The sequence below is a fragment of the Macrobrachium rosenbergii genome, chromosome 42 (assembly GCF_040412425.1).
Source record: "Macrobrachium rosenbergii isolate ZJJX-2024 chromosome 42, ASM4041242v1, whole genome shotgun sequence".
NCBI classification, from domain to species: Eukaryota; Metazoa; Arthropoda; class Malacostraca; order Decapoda; family Palaemonidae; genus Macrobrachium; species Macrobrachium rosenbergii.
The window spans coordinates 57,220,469-57,236,761 of NC_089782.1; the positions used below are offsets into that span (position 1 = coordinate 57,220,469).

Here is a 16,293-nt window from a genome sequence, read left to right on the forward strand (position 1 = left end):
ACTGCACAGCTAATTCTTCATCATCATCATCTACAGCATACTGTAATCAACATTCATTACCAGTTAATACCTGTATAATTTAACTTTATTATTTATTATTATTACAGGTACCCAGTGTAGTATTACATAATATTATTATTTAATTTCTATTACTATTATATGTACTGTAGTATTATTATTAATTTACATTATTATTTAATGTTATTATACAATAAATAATATGAAAATACAGAATATTGCTATACAAAAAAGACAAAAAATCTGCATCTGCGAATAGGCAGGTTCCCCGCGAATATTTTTATAGATATATTCCACAGAAAACCCTGCGAATACGTTAGTTTTCCTGCGAATAAATTTCAGACGGGTTCCACAGAAAAACCCGCGAATGGGTGAGTCCGCATACTTGTGAGAACGTGAATACAGGGGGTTTACTGTATACATATATAGTAGCCTATCCTACACTATAAAGTATACTCTACACATACACTGTATAATAATTATTAATATCAGCTAATACTGGAGGTTCATGCAGAGTGACTTATGATAATTCAATACAAGGACAAATTGAATAACAAACGAGAATTAGCTTAGCCTACACTATGGTATATCGCATACATATACGGTAGCCTAGCCTACATTATACTGTACTCTATATTCACACAATATTGTATTATACAAACATCAACATAACAAATAAGCATCTTTTCCGTGGATCTTTTCAAATGTTATGCTTTTAATTCACTGTATCCAATACAGTAATATTGTATATATATTCTTATATTGATTTTGTATTATAAATTGCGATCATATGATCAATGTTTTGGTTTGGAAATCGATTACACAGTAAGTTTATTTCGCCGTATTTAACTCAGTTCAGAGCACTTTTCTTGCTTCTAGTTAGCGTAAATGAATCTCTAGATACTTTATTTATATGGGGCAAGGTTATTTTTCGTTATTTGAAGTGTTTTTATGTCGAAATATAACTTAAATACGTCTCGTTGTGAGATTAACTTACATATTTTTTTCATTATTAGATGACATTGGCTGTTTGGGGCCATGTTTGTTTTGAGTAAAAAATTCAAGATTCCGTTCGCTATTTTCACTTGATTTCATCATAATATGAGCTTTACGTATTCATCGCTTGTCAGCATAAAAATAACAGTAATACTGTATGTGTTCTTTCATGCCCAGTAGTTTTGATTAAAATACTTTCTCTCCAATTTTAATTACGGTCGAATTTCATCCATGTTGCTGATGCACGATAATTTATAGTCATTAGCAGCTTGAGCAATTGTTTTCTCAGCTTCAGCTACAACTTGAAGCTTAAATTTAGCGGTATATTTCCTTGCCGATCTTTTATCCATACCGAATATAAGGGTAAAATGTAAAAATATATCAGTCCTATTCTACTTAACGTCATTTGTACTATAATTGTTTACTACCGTAACATGGTTGAAATACAAGCAAAATGACTGTTGTTATTCAATGCAGTTATAAGCAAAACAAGTTTCTCGTTCGGTTGTTTATGGCCGTACGCATTTACGCAACAGTATATCGTTACTAACAATGCTTTTATCATTCTCTTTTACTTTTTTAACTAGGAGATGGGATAAAGAGATGGAGGAAAAGAAGTTGGTCTATTGCAATTTGATCTCTCTCGCTGCCTGATTGTACACTGCTGCCTCGGCCCGCGTGAAATTTAAACATATTTTATAAATATTGTCGTATCGGTATCAACTGCTTACCCCATCGCAAAATCGAATTATCATAAGGCTAATTATCATAACTCGACCACTACCTGGGTACCTGAGTATTTTAATAGTTTTATCATAAAAAGTGCATTTAGTCATGAAAATTATATGAAAATATAGTAATTGGTGAATATTTCTCAGTGAAAAATCCCACGAATGGGCAAATTTTCAGTGAATAATGCGTATATATGTTCCATAGAGAAATCTGCGAATAGGTGAGTCCGCCAATCACGAGACCACAAATACAGGGGTTTACTGTATACCATATGTACTATTGTGTTGCATATTAGAGAAAAAGTGGTTTGCTATTTTTTTGTGCATAATATATTTTTAATGTGTTACGCTGTGCTGTAATGCTTAGTGGGTTAGGCAAAATAAGAAAAAGAAAGCAATATCCATGTTTATTCAGTAGTGTACTGTATGTAGTATGCCTACAGAATTGTGGGCTGCATATGAGAAAAAAAGGGGGGTTTACTTTTTTCAAAGTATATCTATACAGTATATTTTGTTATAAATAGGGGAAAATTAGCTAGTTAACTGCCTTTTGCATCCAGTTTTCAGTGTAAAGTGTGATGACTGTTGTTTATAAGCATACTGAGTGTTTACAATTATGCAGTACTGACAAGGTAGTGGGAGTAAGAGCACGGAGTTGCTGTTTTATACCCATAGTTTTATTTGACCTTATCCAACAGGGCCTTCACTCTATAATCCAGATAATTGAAGGATTACATATAAAAAAAACCACATTAGCATATCTCTCTCTCTCCCACATTTACTATCAAGACAGCTTGTTAGTGGGGTCAGCAGGGAGAGTATGTATTCACACACTGGTTGTTAATATACCTGGACCATACATTAATCCCCTGTGCTTTTGTGCTGCCAGATCATTAGAAATAAAGTACAGTACAGCACTCAAATTCTTTTTCAATAGTTCTCTCAGCAATTTTTTTCTTTTCTACAATTTTGACTTTACACTGAGCTACATTATTATATCTATATATGAACACTTCAATCAGGAATTGTTTCTGGAAAATAAAAAAGATAATCATAAATGAATGGACTTGAGCAAGAACACACCCGAAGATGAAAAAAGCAAATGTGACTTTCATGAAGTATAAATGGCTAGGAAAAATCCATCTTACCATCTACTTTCTATATATCTTTGGAAATTCTAGACATTCTTTTGTGAAAAGTATTTAATGCATGCCAACAAAAACTGAATAAAATATAAGAAAAGACAAGATTTTCTTTCCACTGGTACCATAATCATAAATCAAAATCAAACTACTGTACACTGCAGATAAGACTGCACCAAAACCAAAGGCTTGCCAAGAGGACAGGTAACATAGGGTGAGGACTTTATCAAACATTCAAGGTAGTCCCAGGGAATCTTTGCAGGACCCTCAATTTTCCAACACTAGTCAATACCAGCTCTCCTGTAAAAATCTTCCTGAATTCAACAAGCTTGCCTCTTGATGTGAGTTCCCTCCAGCAATGCACCCTTATCCACCAATTACCTGTATCTACCATTTACCTGAAAGTCTCCAGCACAATTACGCATTGTTTCTGGCACTTGCTACTTTTATTTTTGCTGACTCTCAATCAACTTTTCCTCTATGAATGCCTTCCTTGAATTAATATGCCTCTGGTCATATTAATTCAACCAAAGTTAACAGTGGATGCACTTGAGACTTTCCTCCAGCTCCAGCACTAGCAGTTGTTGCTGCAACAACATGGTACTAACAGCATCAAGAGCTTTTCATTCTTTTTCTTCAATCTCCAAGATTTTACTCTGAAGACCCCAGGATGAATTTTTCTGATCAACTACCTTTATGTATGTCCTGCTCTTACTTTCACTCAAGAAACATCTTGGGGGCAATTACCTCCACTCTTGAGAATGCTACACTAGAACAGGGTTTTTGGTTATTCCACATTGCTTTCCCAGTAAGAAGAAGCTTTTCTTAAAAAACTTTATGAAGCAAGGGGTTTCATGCCATCATCTTTCCTCTTAGGAACCATCTCCACAGCGCTTTGAGGAGTCTCATTCTTCATGCTGGGCTCGCAGTGTTGACCACCAACACACAGATTTTCCCATGTTTAGGGGGGATAAAATTTAGCTTCAGGAACCTCCTGGTTTTTCCTCTTCACTAACTGTATGCCTTTCCTTTCCACTTGATGTAGAAGCCTCAGCAATCAGTTTCTCTTCTTTGCTATCTCATTCTCTCATCCTTCTAGTCAGGATAAGACTTCTGGGCTCTCTTCCTGCTCTTCTGGCAGTCCAAGGACTGAAGGGAAGAGGAAGAGGGTGAGGAGGTGGAAGAGGAAAGCAAAAAACTTGAGGATGAATAGGAGGTATGAGAAGCATGCCAGCACCTCTCTATCTTCCTCCTGCTTTCTCCTCTAACTCAAGGCTTTTGCTCTGGCAGAGATCATCGAAGCAGGTGTCTGAAGAGTGAGTGCTGGAACATGGGGCTATCTCCAGTAGTATCAGTAACAGAACACAGATGGGTCTCCCAAAGAGGCCTCAGGAGCAAGAACAGGAACAGCAGACACATCAGGAAAAGAGTCCAAGACTAAAAGCTAATACTCTATGAAGGTGGAGAAGGACATTCTCTGGGAATGCACTCAAAAGCCTCCAAAGGAAAACCCCTCCTTCCTCTCAACCATCCCTCCCAGAGACCAGGATACCTGGGGGGGGGGAGAGGAAACAATCAGAAATAGACCCAGCAGAAGAAGCAGGAGTCTGAGGAACAAAATATCCAAAAAAGTGATGTTGGAATCAATGGATCTGGCCCATACAAAAAGAACAGAGATTTTGACTCAATGAATAAAGTCAACAAAGTATTTTTATGCCTTTTGCCTTGGATATTTACAGTGTTCACACACACATACACAAACACTTATCACCCTCAACAGAACACCTATCTACCATCATTCATAAGAACAATCACAATCTAAATCCTCAATACAAGTGTACATCCAACACAATACACATCCAAATTTAGAAATGGCTTTAACAATCACTCACAAGTCTGGACTTGATGATGGATGAAGATAAAGTGAGGGTTTGCAAACAAGTAACTGAATGACATCCCCCACCCCTCCCCCTCACCTACCTGCTACCACTTAACCATCTTGTTAACAAGCTCCAACATCCAATTCTTGCAGGGACTGGAATACTCCTATACAAAAGCTGGTGGCTTGCATTCTCATTGGAACAAATTAAGCTTTTATATTTTATATGAAAAGTTAATAACCACTATACAGAACAACCCAGCAACTTGTTTATTACAGTTAATAAGTATGCTTCTGGTGTTAGCATTCAAATTCAAAAGGTTATTTGGAAAAAATTTCATTTTGGCTTCTCTTTAGAATATAATTCTATCACTTCAAGCAAGTTACTGGATAATTGGGATTTTTAGCATTTTCATGGGTAAAGACTGCCTATGATAGGTTGAAGTAGGCTAAATTACCTACAGCAAGCAAATGCATATTTTGGGGATTTGCAGGGGTGATTGGAAACTAAACCTAGTAGATAAAAGTAAATAATCAGTGTACAGGGGAAATTACCCAGCTACTTAACATGTCACAGAAGATAGGCTTAATGTAAAAAAAAAATAAATAAATAAATACATGAGTTTCAAAAGTATTATTTTCTTCAACCTTAATCTGGTATTTATCACTTATTTTGAGTATTTACAACTGGAAGATTTGGAAAAAATATTTCATCTTGGTTCACTTGAAAACATATACAGGCGGTCCCCGGTTTACGACGGGGTTCCGTTCTTCTTGCCGTCGTAACCGAAAATCGTCGTAAGCATTTACATCGTCGAAAATCGTCAAAAATCATAAGAAAACCTTACTTTTAATGCTCTGGGTGCATTGAAAACGATGTAAACTGCATTATTATTGAGTTTTACATCAAAAAACCTTCAAATTATGATTATTCTGCCATTTTGGGGCCATATTTCTTCCGTCGGATCGGCGACGACGCGTCGTAACCCTGGAACATGCGTCGTAAGCCAGAAATAATTTCTGATGAATATATTTGAAAAGCGTCGTAACCTCGAACGTCGTGGCCGGAACCGTCGTAAACCGGGGACTGCCTGTACTGTATTTATTATTTCAACTGATTACTGCACAACTGAGAACAACATTCCCTAGAATAGGTTACAATGAATTGGCCACAACAAGCGTATGCAAATATTGCAGGTATGCTGGGAATTTAAAACTAGTAACTTAAAATGGTAACTGCATTACTTATTCACAAGTAATTCCTAGACCTACAATATGCACACTGAGTTAATGGTATAAAAATGTTTGCAGATAATGCTCCATAAATACAGTCTAAATACCTGCTGAAGTTGAATAATCTGGGGCTGAGAAGAAACACCTGTCTGAGCCTGCTGGCTTACAGCCTGGATAGGTGCAGTCTGGATTATAATCGGCTGCTGTGTAGCACCCGACATTTGCAACCGTATCATCTGCAACTGCTGTGGGGTAAGCTGAATCTGCAAATAATTAAATTTTTCTAAACAATAAGTTAGCAACTTCACTTTTTAAAATCCCATTTGATGTTCAAATTTAAATAAAAAATTACTCATGTTAGTGAGATAATAAAAGAATATCAATACGACCTCTACGATCCTATAACTTTTTATAAATTAAAAGACAGAATGGGAAATTAAAAACAACAACATATGCTTTTCTATATACATACATACAATGAAATATGCTGCACTACACAAAATGTGTAGTAGCATTTTGGCGTTATTAATACCTGTAATTGCATATCTATAATTTCAAGCTGAATGAATACTGTGAGCATTTATCATCAAAATTAGCTTAGATTCTATTTTATATTTCAAATTACTGTATCACATGCAGAGATTATTACATAGGTAAGCACACTGGGATTATGATCCCAATAATCACCAGGCAATAAAATATTGCACTTGAAGTATTTTGTACTGAATAAATGATCTTACACAAGTTTTACACAGAATTAAACTTACTTTAACCCCTTCAGAACTGTAATACAGTACTCCTGAAATGTCATGAAGGTATCACTATGCTAATTAGAGACATTTCTCAAACATCACATCCCATTTATGACTATCAGAGCTGGTTAAAAGCCAGGATATAATTTTAGAGAGGGGTGAGACATCTGGATTACCCCACTGACTCATATTTAGCTCTGCCCACATCCAATGGTTGGCCAATCAGTGACTTTAGAGGAGGGGAATGCAGCATACCGCAAGTCATTTTGGAGTAAGACTCTTAGTGTTTTATTATATTGAAATTGGTATCTCAAACATCATTCCAAGTGAGCATATAAGCCTAAATTTTTTTTGGTTTCTTCCCACATTTAACATGTGCAGTTGGCCCTTTGTATACACAGTTCCCTCATCATGGTTTCACTCTTGCACAGTTACACTCAGAAACAACTTTAAGCTAGAAAAACAAGAAAAAAATTCTAAACAAAATTCACATGGTCAAATAGTGCACATCATACCAACAAGCAAAACCATGATTCATGCAAAGTGCCCAGTAATACTACAGCATTTCCATTTCATTACTACCAGTATCAGGCTATAAAAGAGAGAGAGAGAGAGAGAGAGAGAGAGAGAGAGAGAGAGAGAGAGAGAGAGAAACATTTTGATAGTGCACTGAGAAACTCTCCTACATACCTGTACTGCACACACACACACACACACACACACACAACAAACACACCTCTCTCCCCTATCATTTCTCATTTTCTGAGTCCAGCCCCGTGTCAGCCGGTGAAATTCCATTCATGCACGAATTTCTAGCTATAAAATGCTAGATATACCAGAGAAAAAAGAGCTTTCAGGAATGCTGGGGTTACTACCCCCAGATCGAGCGTCTTCTCCAAGGAAGACGTCGGTATAACCAAGGGTGAGTGAAAGGATCACTACCACGGAGTCACACTCGAAAGATATCCCCATGTTAAAACCCCCAGAAGAGAGCGGTGAGCCGTTACAGCCCCCACACACCGACGCCCGCCAGGCCGGCGACACCAGCGCCACCTACCTCATTCCATTTTCTAGCACGTGACTTGCTACTACTCTTTTTTTGTGCTTGTGCCCTTAATTGGATTATTCTTCCAATTCACCATGTCTTCGAGCAACTTTACCATCTCCAAGTTAAGTACCATCTTATTGTGGGGTTTTTTCGATAATTTTGGCTAATATTGTCTCTCTTTTTTCACAATTATGAGAACTTTGTTATGACGCCACGGCATCCCCTACCAGCCATGTCGACCGCGAGGCGACCCCATCAGTTTCTTTCTGTCGGGGTTGTCTCCTTGTCGTTATATGTTATTATCTGGCCCCCGGTTCTCCTCCTGGCGGGTTTCCTGCGGTGGCCCCCTTTTGAGTCTTAATAAATTCGATAGACCTTTACGAGTCCCTATTAGGTTCCCGTTGTGCCCCGCCTAGGTTCGCCCCCAGGCTGAGTTCCTTGTTGGTATTACTTTATTTTAGTCTATATTAAGACTATGTTTTATTTTTCTTGGCGTTGGTGCTCTGTTATGTATATATTAATTGGTTACCTCCTCGAGGTAGCGGCAGCCTCAGATCTAACCGCTTCCCCGAGGTAGGCTACGCACGAGCACATTATTCTTAATTCTATGTTTTTGTGTGTGATGGTTTATAATGTGTGTGGGTCTTTCCCTTGCCTATCACATTAGGCTCGTATTGCTTCCTTTCCTCTCGCCCTTTTAGGTTAGGCGTGGAGGATCCATCGGGTTGAGGGAGTTTTGGTTGCTGTTTCCTCCGTGGTCGTTTTGGGGGTGGCAGAGTGAGCCCCTTCGTTCTCCCCCTTCTTTTCGAAGGAATAGAGTTCATTGGGTGTGTCTCCTCTAGGCTAGTCGCCTTTTTGCCCCCCTCTTTTCGGTCCCGGTTGGCTCTCGGCACAAAATTTCTCTCCCTGTTTTCCTTCCTCCACCCTTCCCGTACTCCTTCCGTTAGCCTAGGCTAGGCCTAGTTCGGAATTTTATTAGGCTTCGCCTAGTCAGGAGTTGGGCGTTGAGTCTTGGTCGCATCCCTCCCCTAGGAGTAGGCCACCCTACCAAGTTTTAATAATTCTTGGAGCGGTGTGTGTTTGCAGTTGAGCGGGTGAATCATTTTCCCTTGTCTCCTGTTTTCACTCTCGTAGCCTACTCCTCTTCCCTACCCCACCACCTCCCCCCTTCCCCCCCAGCTCTTGCTCTACTCGTGTGGGTGACGCTAGATGGCATTTTCTCCAAGTTGGGGGACTCCCCCTGGTAGAGAGATTCGCTCCCTCCCAGACAAGTCCCAAGCAGCGCTGTGTTTGTGTTGGTGGTTCGTTTACTCGCTCCGACTCGAACGGGTTCGAACATTCTCTCCCACATTTTCATTCCTCTCCGTCGGGTTTCTTGGTTGGGTTGTTGACACTTGCTCCGGCTTATGTTATATACTTGGCCTGTCATGACGAGAATCTCACCCACCTTGTTTCACTGGCGGGGAAGTCCGAGAGAAGGGGAGTATATGAGATAGGCAGATCCCTCCGGTCTCCGGAGTGGATTGCTCCTTTTTACCATCACTTGTTTATTCTATTAATTGTTTTTTATATATGAGTATATGTTATCTAACGGAGTGAGTTTCTCACTCCGTCTCTACATTATTTGATATATGTTATTGAGTCCGGTACTACGCCCGGGGGTTCCGCCGTCGTTTTTGCTGGCAGCCCTTGTGGTGAGTACCTGTTGTCTCAAACCTTTCATTCTGCCGGAGTATTCCGGGGACTGGAAGTAATTTACCTTCCACTCTGTTTAATTTGGAGCTCGTTGGCCTAGTTCTTAACGAGGGGTTTCCTATCCACCGGAGCATTCCGGTTGTAAGCTGAAATTCCCTGGCTTGCCAGCTTTAGGTTACTTAGAGTGGTAGGTTCATGTACTTTTTACACTTACAGACTGTTCGCTGTGAGGAGCCGGGGTGCACCGCTTCATTGCAGCAACCATACGGACACGTAGTGTGCCGGACCCACGCTGGTTGTGCGGTCCGGTTAGACGACCTGGTAGTCTGGCACCCCGACGGCTGTGAGGTTTGCTTCGCTTTGTGTGCGAGCATCCAGGACGAGTCGGTAAGATATAGTTTTCTTCCATATTACGCTCCTCATATCGAAATAATGTTTATATGGTTCTCGAACCATCCTTTCGTTCAACCCTAATTGTCTGTTCTCTTACAGGCGGACGAGTCCTCCAAGAAAACTTCTTTGGAATCTCTCCGTGCTTGGGTGGCTGGGTTCGGGAGGAACGTTCCGTCGGGGAAGCCTTATGTCCTCGACGCTAAGTTGAGGGACCTGCTCTACCCCGGCGCACGGGTGGCGGCCGCAGTGCCGGAAGAACTTGCCACCCCCATCATCCAGCAGATCCGGGATGCGACCCAGCCACCCCAAGTGGACATCCTATACGCGGAGGTTTCGGAAGACGTCGCCGCGTTAGACTTGGACCTGGAACCCATGAACACTGAACAGGACCAGGTGGTAAGTAGCGAGGTAAGTGAGGTTGTGGGGGCGGGCCCCCTTTTTGACTCCCCAGCTTCATCAATATCTTCTTTTGCAGGTTTTGTGAAGTCTTCCTCCTTGGGTGACAGAGCTCCATCAGCTGTCCCCAAGTTGAAGTTGAAGACTTCATGGAAGGCGAAGGGCTTTAAGTCCTCGTCTTCCAGGAAAGCCTTGCCTTTCCCCCCGTCGAAGGCTAAGGTCTCAGCACCGGTTGCCTCCGGGAGCAAGTCTGGTTCCTCCGGCAAAGGCGCGAGTAAGAGGGCATCAAAACCAAGCCCTCCTCGCCAGCCTGCCTTTGATCCGGAGTCTTTTGCTAACCAGCTTTTCGAGAGGTTCTCGGCGGAGGTCGAGTCCAAATTCACTCAAATCTCTGAGAAACTGACCAGTCATGACAATATACTGGCGGGGATAGCTCGCCCAGGCGGAGCCGAACCCCAGTATGTCATTCCAGACACGGCGGATCTCCCTCCCTTTGACGTCGGGAACCCTTGGTGTTTCGCCCTCCGGGCTATCCAACACGAGGGCACCTTAACGGTTGAAGGTCTTGGCACGAGGCGGTTGGAAGAACTTGAGTTCTTTCCCGCCGATCTCTTGCCTCCTTACCCAGGCTTCGTTAGGCTGACGGAGGAAGCCTGGGTACGCTCAGACAAGGTTCCTAGGGAGACAGTGATCTTCCCTAGAGACCAAGCTCAGTCGGCTCTCCTGCGCACTCTGACGGAGTGGCAGGCTGATAATACTAAACTGACGCCTTTCAAGGGCAACTTTACTATGTTCGCCCTGGGTGACAGGTTGCCGACTCCTTGCTTAAACAAAGTCGCTCTGGCTACGGCCCGAGCGTGCTTTGATGGCAACCCCTTGCCACAACTGAAAGAAACAGACTCCACATCCCTGGTATTCCCAGGGGGTGATGAGTTCTGGATTGACGCGCCGGCCACCTTTACTGTGGGAAAGCTGGACGCTTTTTGCGCGTCAACGCAATTCAGCGAGCAGCTTCCTAAGCTACCGGAAGCCCTGCTGAAGGCGGAGTTTGAGGCCCGGACTAAGCTAGCCCGGTCTTTGAACTCCGTCTGCCTCACTGAAGCCACTGCCGTCTCCTGTGCAAACGAGCCTTTCTTTCAGGTCTTGGCTAAATCCCTATTGGCGGGATTTCAGTCTGACCTGTTTGATTTCATGATGGCCAGGCTCGAATGCAGGAAATTCATCTTTGCCGATGCCACCATCCGTCACGAGCCTAACAAGCTCGTGAAGAGTTCAATCTGAGGACCTAACCTCTTTCCTGAAGAAGAGGTTACTAATGTTCTTAGGGAGGCTACAAGAGCCAACCAGAGTCTGCGCTCTCGCTGGGGCATCTCAGCCTACAAGCGAAAGACCACATAATCTGGCGGTCCCCAGACGAGAGGAGGCAAACGATTCAGGAGGCACAAGAGACCCCATCATCAGGCGGTAGTCCAAGCCGTCCCGGTCTCGGCAGTGGCACAGCCCTCCACCTCAAAGGCCCATCCCCAACAATATGTGCTGGTTCAACCAGCCCATTCCCTTGCCGCACCTTCGTATGTTGCTTCACCAGCATACAACCCAACCTATGAGGGCCGTGGATTCTTTCACGGCCTTAATAGGAGCGCAAGGGGGGGAAGAGGTCGGGCTCCTTACAGAGGAAAGTCCAACACCACTCCAAGAGGTAAGCCTGGACGTGGTAGAGGGAACAAACCCGCTCCCTCCCACTGAGAACAAACAGGTAGGTGGTCGCCTGTATTGGTTCAGGGACCAATGGACCTTCAGCCCTTGGGCACACAGCATTGTGTCCAAGGGTCTAGGATGGAGCTGGATCAAAGACCCTCCTCCTCTGATCAGGTTTTACCAGCCACCCTCAAGAGTCCTACAGGACTACATTGGCAGAATTGCTCAACAAGCGAGCAATAAAGAAAGTAAGGCACCTAAAGTTTCAAGGCAGGTTATTCACTGTTCCCAAAAAGACTCCGATCAGCAAAGAGTAATCCTGGATCTGTCGCGTCTAAATCTCTACATAAAATGCGACAAATTTCGCATGCTTACGGTAGCTCAGGTACGGACTCTACTTCCGCGTGGAGCCGTCACCACCTCTATCGATCTTTCAGACGCTTACTATCACGTCCCGGTTGCGCGGAGCTTCTCTCCATTCCTGGGTTTCAGACTCGGGAATCAAGCCTACTCCTTCAGGGTCATGCCCTTCGGTCTAAACATTGCACCCAGGATATTTACCAAGCTGGCAGACACGGTAGTTCAGCAACTCCGGTCCCGAGGGATATCCCTAGCAGCGTACCTAGACGATTGGATAATTTGGGCTCCAACAGTTCTAGAATGTCAGAAGGCCACGGCCACGGTCATCATCTTCCTGGAGTCATTAGGTTTTCATCTGAACAGAGAGAAGTCCTGCCTGACTCCGGAGTCCCGGTTTCAGTGGCTGGGTCTCCAATGGGATCTGTCCTCTTACATGTTATCCCTCCCGCCTCCCAAGCGGAAGGAGATAGCATCCCTTACCAGGAAATTTCTGACAAACAAATCAGCATCCCGCCGGACCCAAGAAAGAATCCTTGGGTCTCTTCAATTTGCCTCAGTGACGGACCTGCTCTTAAAAGCAAAATTAAAAGACATAAACAGAGTGTGGCGGAGTCGAGCCAATGTCAAGCTCAGAGACAAGGTCTCCTCTATTCCCAATTTTAAAGCGAGACTGCGGCCTTGGTCCACAATCGGTGGCCTGTCCAACACAGTTCCACTCCAGTTTCCCCCTCCGGCGCTAGTAGTTCACACGGACGCTTCTCTAAGCGGCTGGGGAGGATATTCACCAAAACAAAAAGTACAAGGGACGTGGTCCACTATGTTTCAGCAGTTCCATATAAACACCCTGGAAGCTATGGCGGTTTTTCTAACCTTAAAGAAAATCCACCCCCCCAGCCGGATTCATATCAGGCTGGTATTGGACAGCGCAGTGGTGGTTCATTGCATCAACAGGGGTGGCTCCAAATCAGGTCGAGTGAACCAGGTTATGATTGCTATTTTCTCCCTGGCGAACAAGCACAGCTGGCATCTGTCAGCCACCCACCTAGCGGGGTGCGGGCGTGGTGGCGGATTCCCTGTCCAGAACTACTCCGTTGGAGACGGAGTGGTCTCTGGACGGGGAATCATTCAATTGGATTTGCCGCCAGGTTCCGGGTCTCCAAGTGGATCTGTTCACGACGGAGAGCAACTTCAAGCTTCCCTGTTATGTGGCTCCGAACCTGGACCCTCAGGCGTACGCCACGGACGCAATGACGATAGATTGGAACAATTGGGAGAAGATTTATCTGTTTCCCAATAAACTTGCTGCTGAAAGTATTACACAAACTCAGGACATTCAAAGGTCAACCAGCCCTGGTAGCCCCGTATTGGCCGAAGAGCAATTGGTTCCCTCTTCTTCAGGAACTGGGGTTGCGAAGTCTTCGGATTCCCAAGCCCAAACTGACCCAGACACAAACCAAGACTGTGTCAGCTTCCTCAAGGATTCAGAATGCCCTAGTTTTATAGACTTTATAAAGTTCGCAGCCCAAAAGGGAGCAAACATTGACCCCGTTAACACACTGTTTTTAGAATCAGACAAAAGAGATTCTACTCTTAGACAATATGACTCAGCAGTCAAAAAATTGGCCTCCTTTCTGAAGGCATCTGAAGCCCAAACCATTACGACTAACCTAGCAGTTACCTTCTTTAGATCATTGTTTGAGAAAGGCCTTGCCCCGGCCACTATTACCACAGCCAAGTCAGCCGTGAAGAAGGTATTCTTATATGGCTTTAAAATTGACCTTACAGATTCCTACTTTTCATCTATTCCTAGAGCATGTGCTCGTCTGAGACCCGTATCACGCCCACAGTCTGTTACGTGGTTCCTCAATGATGTTCTTAAGTTAGCATCTGAGATTGACAACTATCAATGCTCTTATTTGGATCTGTTAAGGAAGACTTTATTTCTGGTTAGCTTGGCTTCAGGTGCCAGAATCTCAGAGCTATCGGCTCTCGCTAGAGGTGATGATTTTGTTAACTTCCTCCCGTCCGGAGAAGTCCTCCTTTCCCCTGATCCTAGATTTTTAGCTAAAAATGAAGACCCTCAAGATAGGTGGTCTCCTTGGAAGGTGGTGCCCCTTCCACAAGACCAGTCTTTATGCCCAGTTTATGCCCTAAAGTCTTACCTTTTAAGAACTCCACAGTGTAAGTCGGGTCCTCTTTTTATCAGGGAGAAAGGTGGTACTCTATCGTTAAATGCAATAAGGCAACAAATTTTGTATTTCATTAAACAAGCTAACCCGGATTCAGTTCCTAAGGTTCATGATATTCGAGCAGTTGCTACTTCTATTAATTACTTTCATAATATGGATTTCTCAGAACTCTCCAAATATACGGGTTGGAAATCACCTCTAGTATTTAAACGCCACTATTTAAAAACACTTGAAGCCCTGAAGTTTTCTACAATAGCTGTGGGAAGTGTCATTTCCCCACCTTAATTAGTCATCATCCTTTATCCTTCCCCTAACCCCCCCGTCCGCCTGCCTCATTTACTTCTCTGCTTGCCCTCCTGGTTGATCATGCCTCACTGCCTTGCTCCTCATATTGATATTATTATTGTCTCTGTTGATTGGAAACTATAATCTGACATGTTGTGATTATGAATTATCTTTGGGGTACTGGGCGGTTTTTATTTTGCTCCATGTACCCCATATATATATATATATATATATATATATGTATGTATTTTTCCCCATGTTGTATTGTCTCTTGCGTGTGTAGCTATAAGGTTATATTTACTCTTTAGTCTAAGCAATTTTTGAATTAACATTATACCTTTGTAGTCTTAAGTATTTTTGGGTTTTTTCCCTGCCACGCTGTTGGCTTTGTCACATCTACCGTAATATTAAGATTTTTTACTGTACTTTTCCAATTTAATATTCAATTTTTCATGTGAGAGATATCCTGATTAAAATCATTTTCATAACTTGTGTTTTTTCTTCAGATTACCTTGTTTCCTCGTAGTTAGCAGCCTTGGCATGATTCTCTATCACTATTTCACTGGCTGACACGGGGCTGGACTCAGAAAAGGGATTTTGACAAAGGAAAAATCTATTTCTGAGGAAGGCCCCGTGTCACCCGGTGACCCTCCCTGAGGTACCTTCTGCTCCCCCCCTACTTGCACATGCCAAGCCTGGGGGTGGTGCTAGCCTGGAATGAGGTAGGTGGCGCTGGTGTCGCCGGCCTGGCGGGCGTCGGTGTGTGGGGGCTGTAACGGCTCACCGCTCTCTTCTGGGGGTTTTAACATGGGGATATCTTTCGAGTGTGACTCCGTGGTAGTGATCCTTTCACTCACCCTTGGTTATACCAACGTCTTCCTTGGAGAAGACGCTCGATCTGGGGGTAGTAACCCCAGCATTCCTGAAAGCTCTTTTTTCTCTGGTATATCTAGCATTTTATAGCTAGAAATTCGTGCATGAATGGAATTTCACCGGGTGACACGGGGCCTTCCTCAGAAATAGATTTTTCCTTTGTCAAAATCCCTTTTTTATTTTTAAAGTTTTGTCATAAGTTCCACTGCATAAAACTATGACAAACAATAAAAATATAAATTTTTATAATTAATATTTTTAACCCTTAAACGCCCACTGGACGTATTTTACATCGACAAAAATTGTCTGTTGGGTGCCAAGTGGATGTAAAATACGTCGACTATAAAAATTTTTTTTAAATATTTGCGGAAAAATACTTATAGGCCTCGTCTGCGAAAAATTTTAAATCACGCGCCTTGAGGGATGCTGGGAGTTCATGGATCACGCTGTTGTTTTGTTTACAAGCGTGACCCAGCTGTGCATGCACGAATTTCTTTCTTATCCCAAAAGAAAGCATCAGCTAACTCTGCTGAAAATCTCAAAAATTCTTTAGTCACTTTGTCATAATTTTTGCACTGTTTTCTATTAGCCTTTACATAAAGTTT

The 16,293-nt window shown here is 42.8% G+C and overlaps 1 protein-coding gene across 6 annotated transcripts in view; it reads right to left on the bottom strand.

The window, feature by feature from the left end:
- LOC136828451 (nuclear transcription factor Y subunit gamma-like) overlaps positions 1 to 16,293 on the bottom strand; it is a 338,180-nt gene that overhangs the window by 19,151 nt on the left and 302,736 nt on the right. For all 6 annotated transcript variants that reach the window (XR_010850046.1, XM_067086522.1, XM_067086526.1 and 3 more), the window contains one exon: positions 6,107 to 6,262. Coding sequence is in view for 5 of the 6 variants with exons in the window: in XM_067086522.1 (XP_066942623.1) it covers positions 6,107 to 6,262 (156 nt within the window). In the remaining variant the exon portion in view is untranslated. The remainder of the gene's footprint in view (positions 1 to 6,106; positions 6,263 to 16,293) is intronic.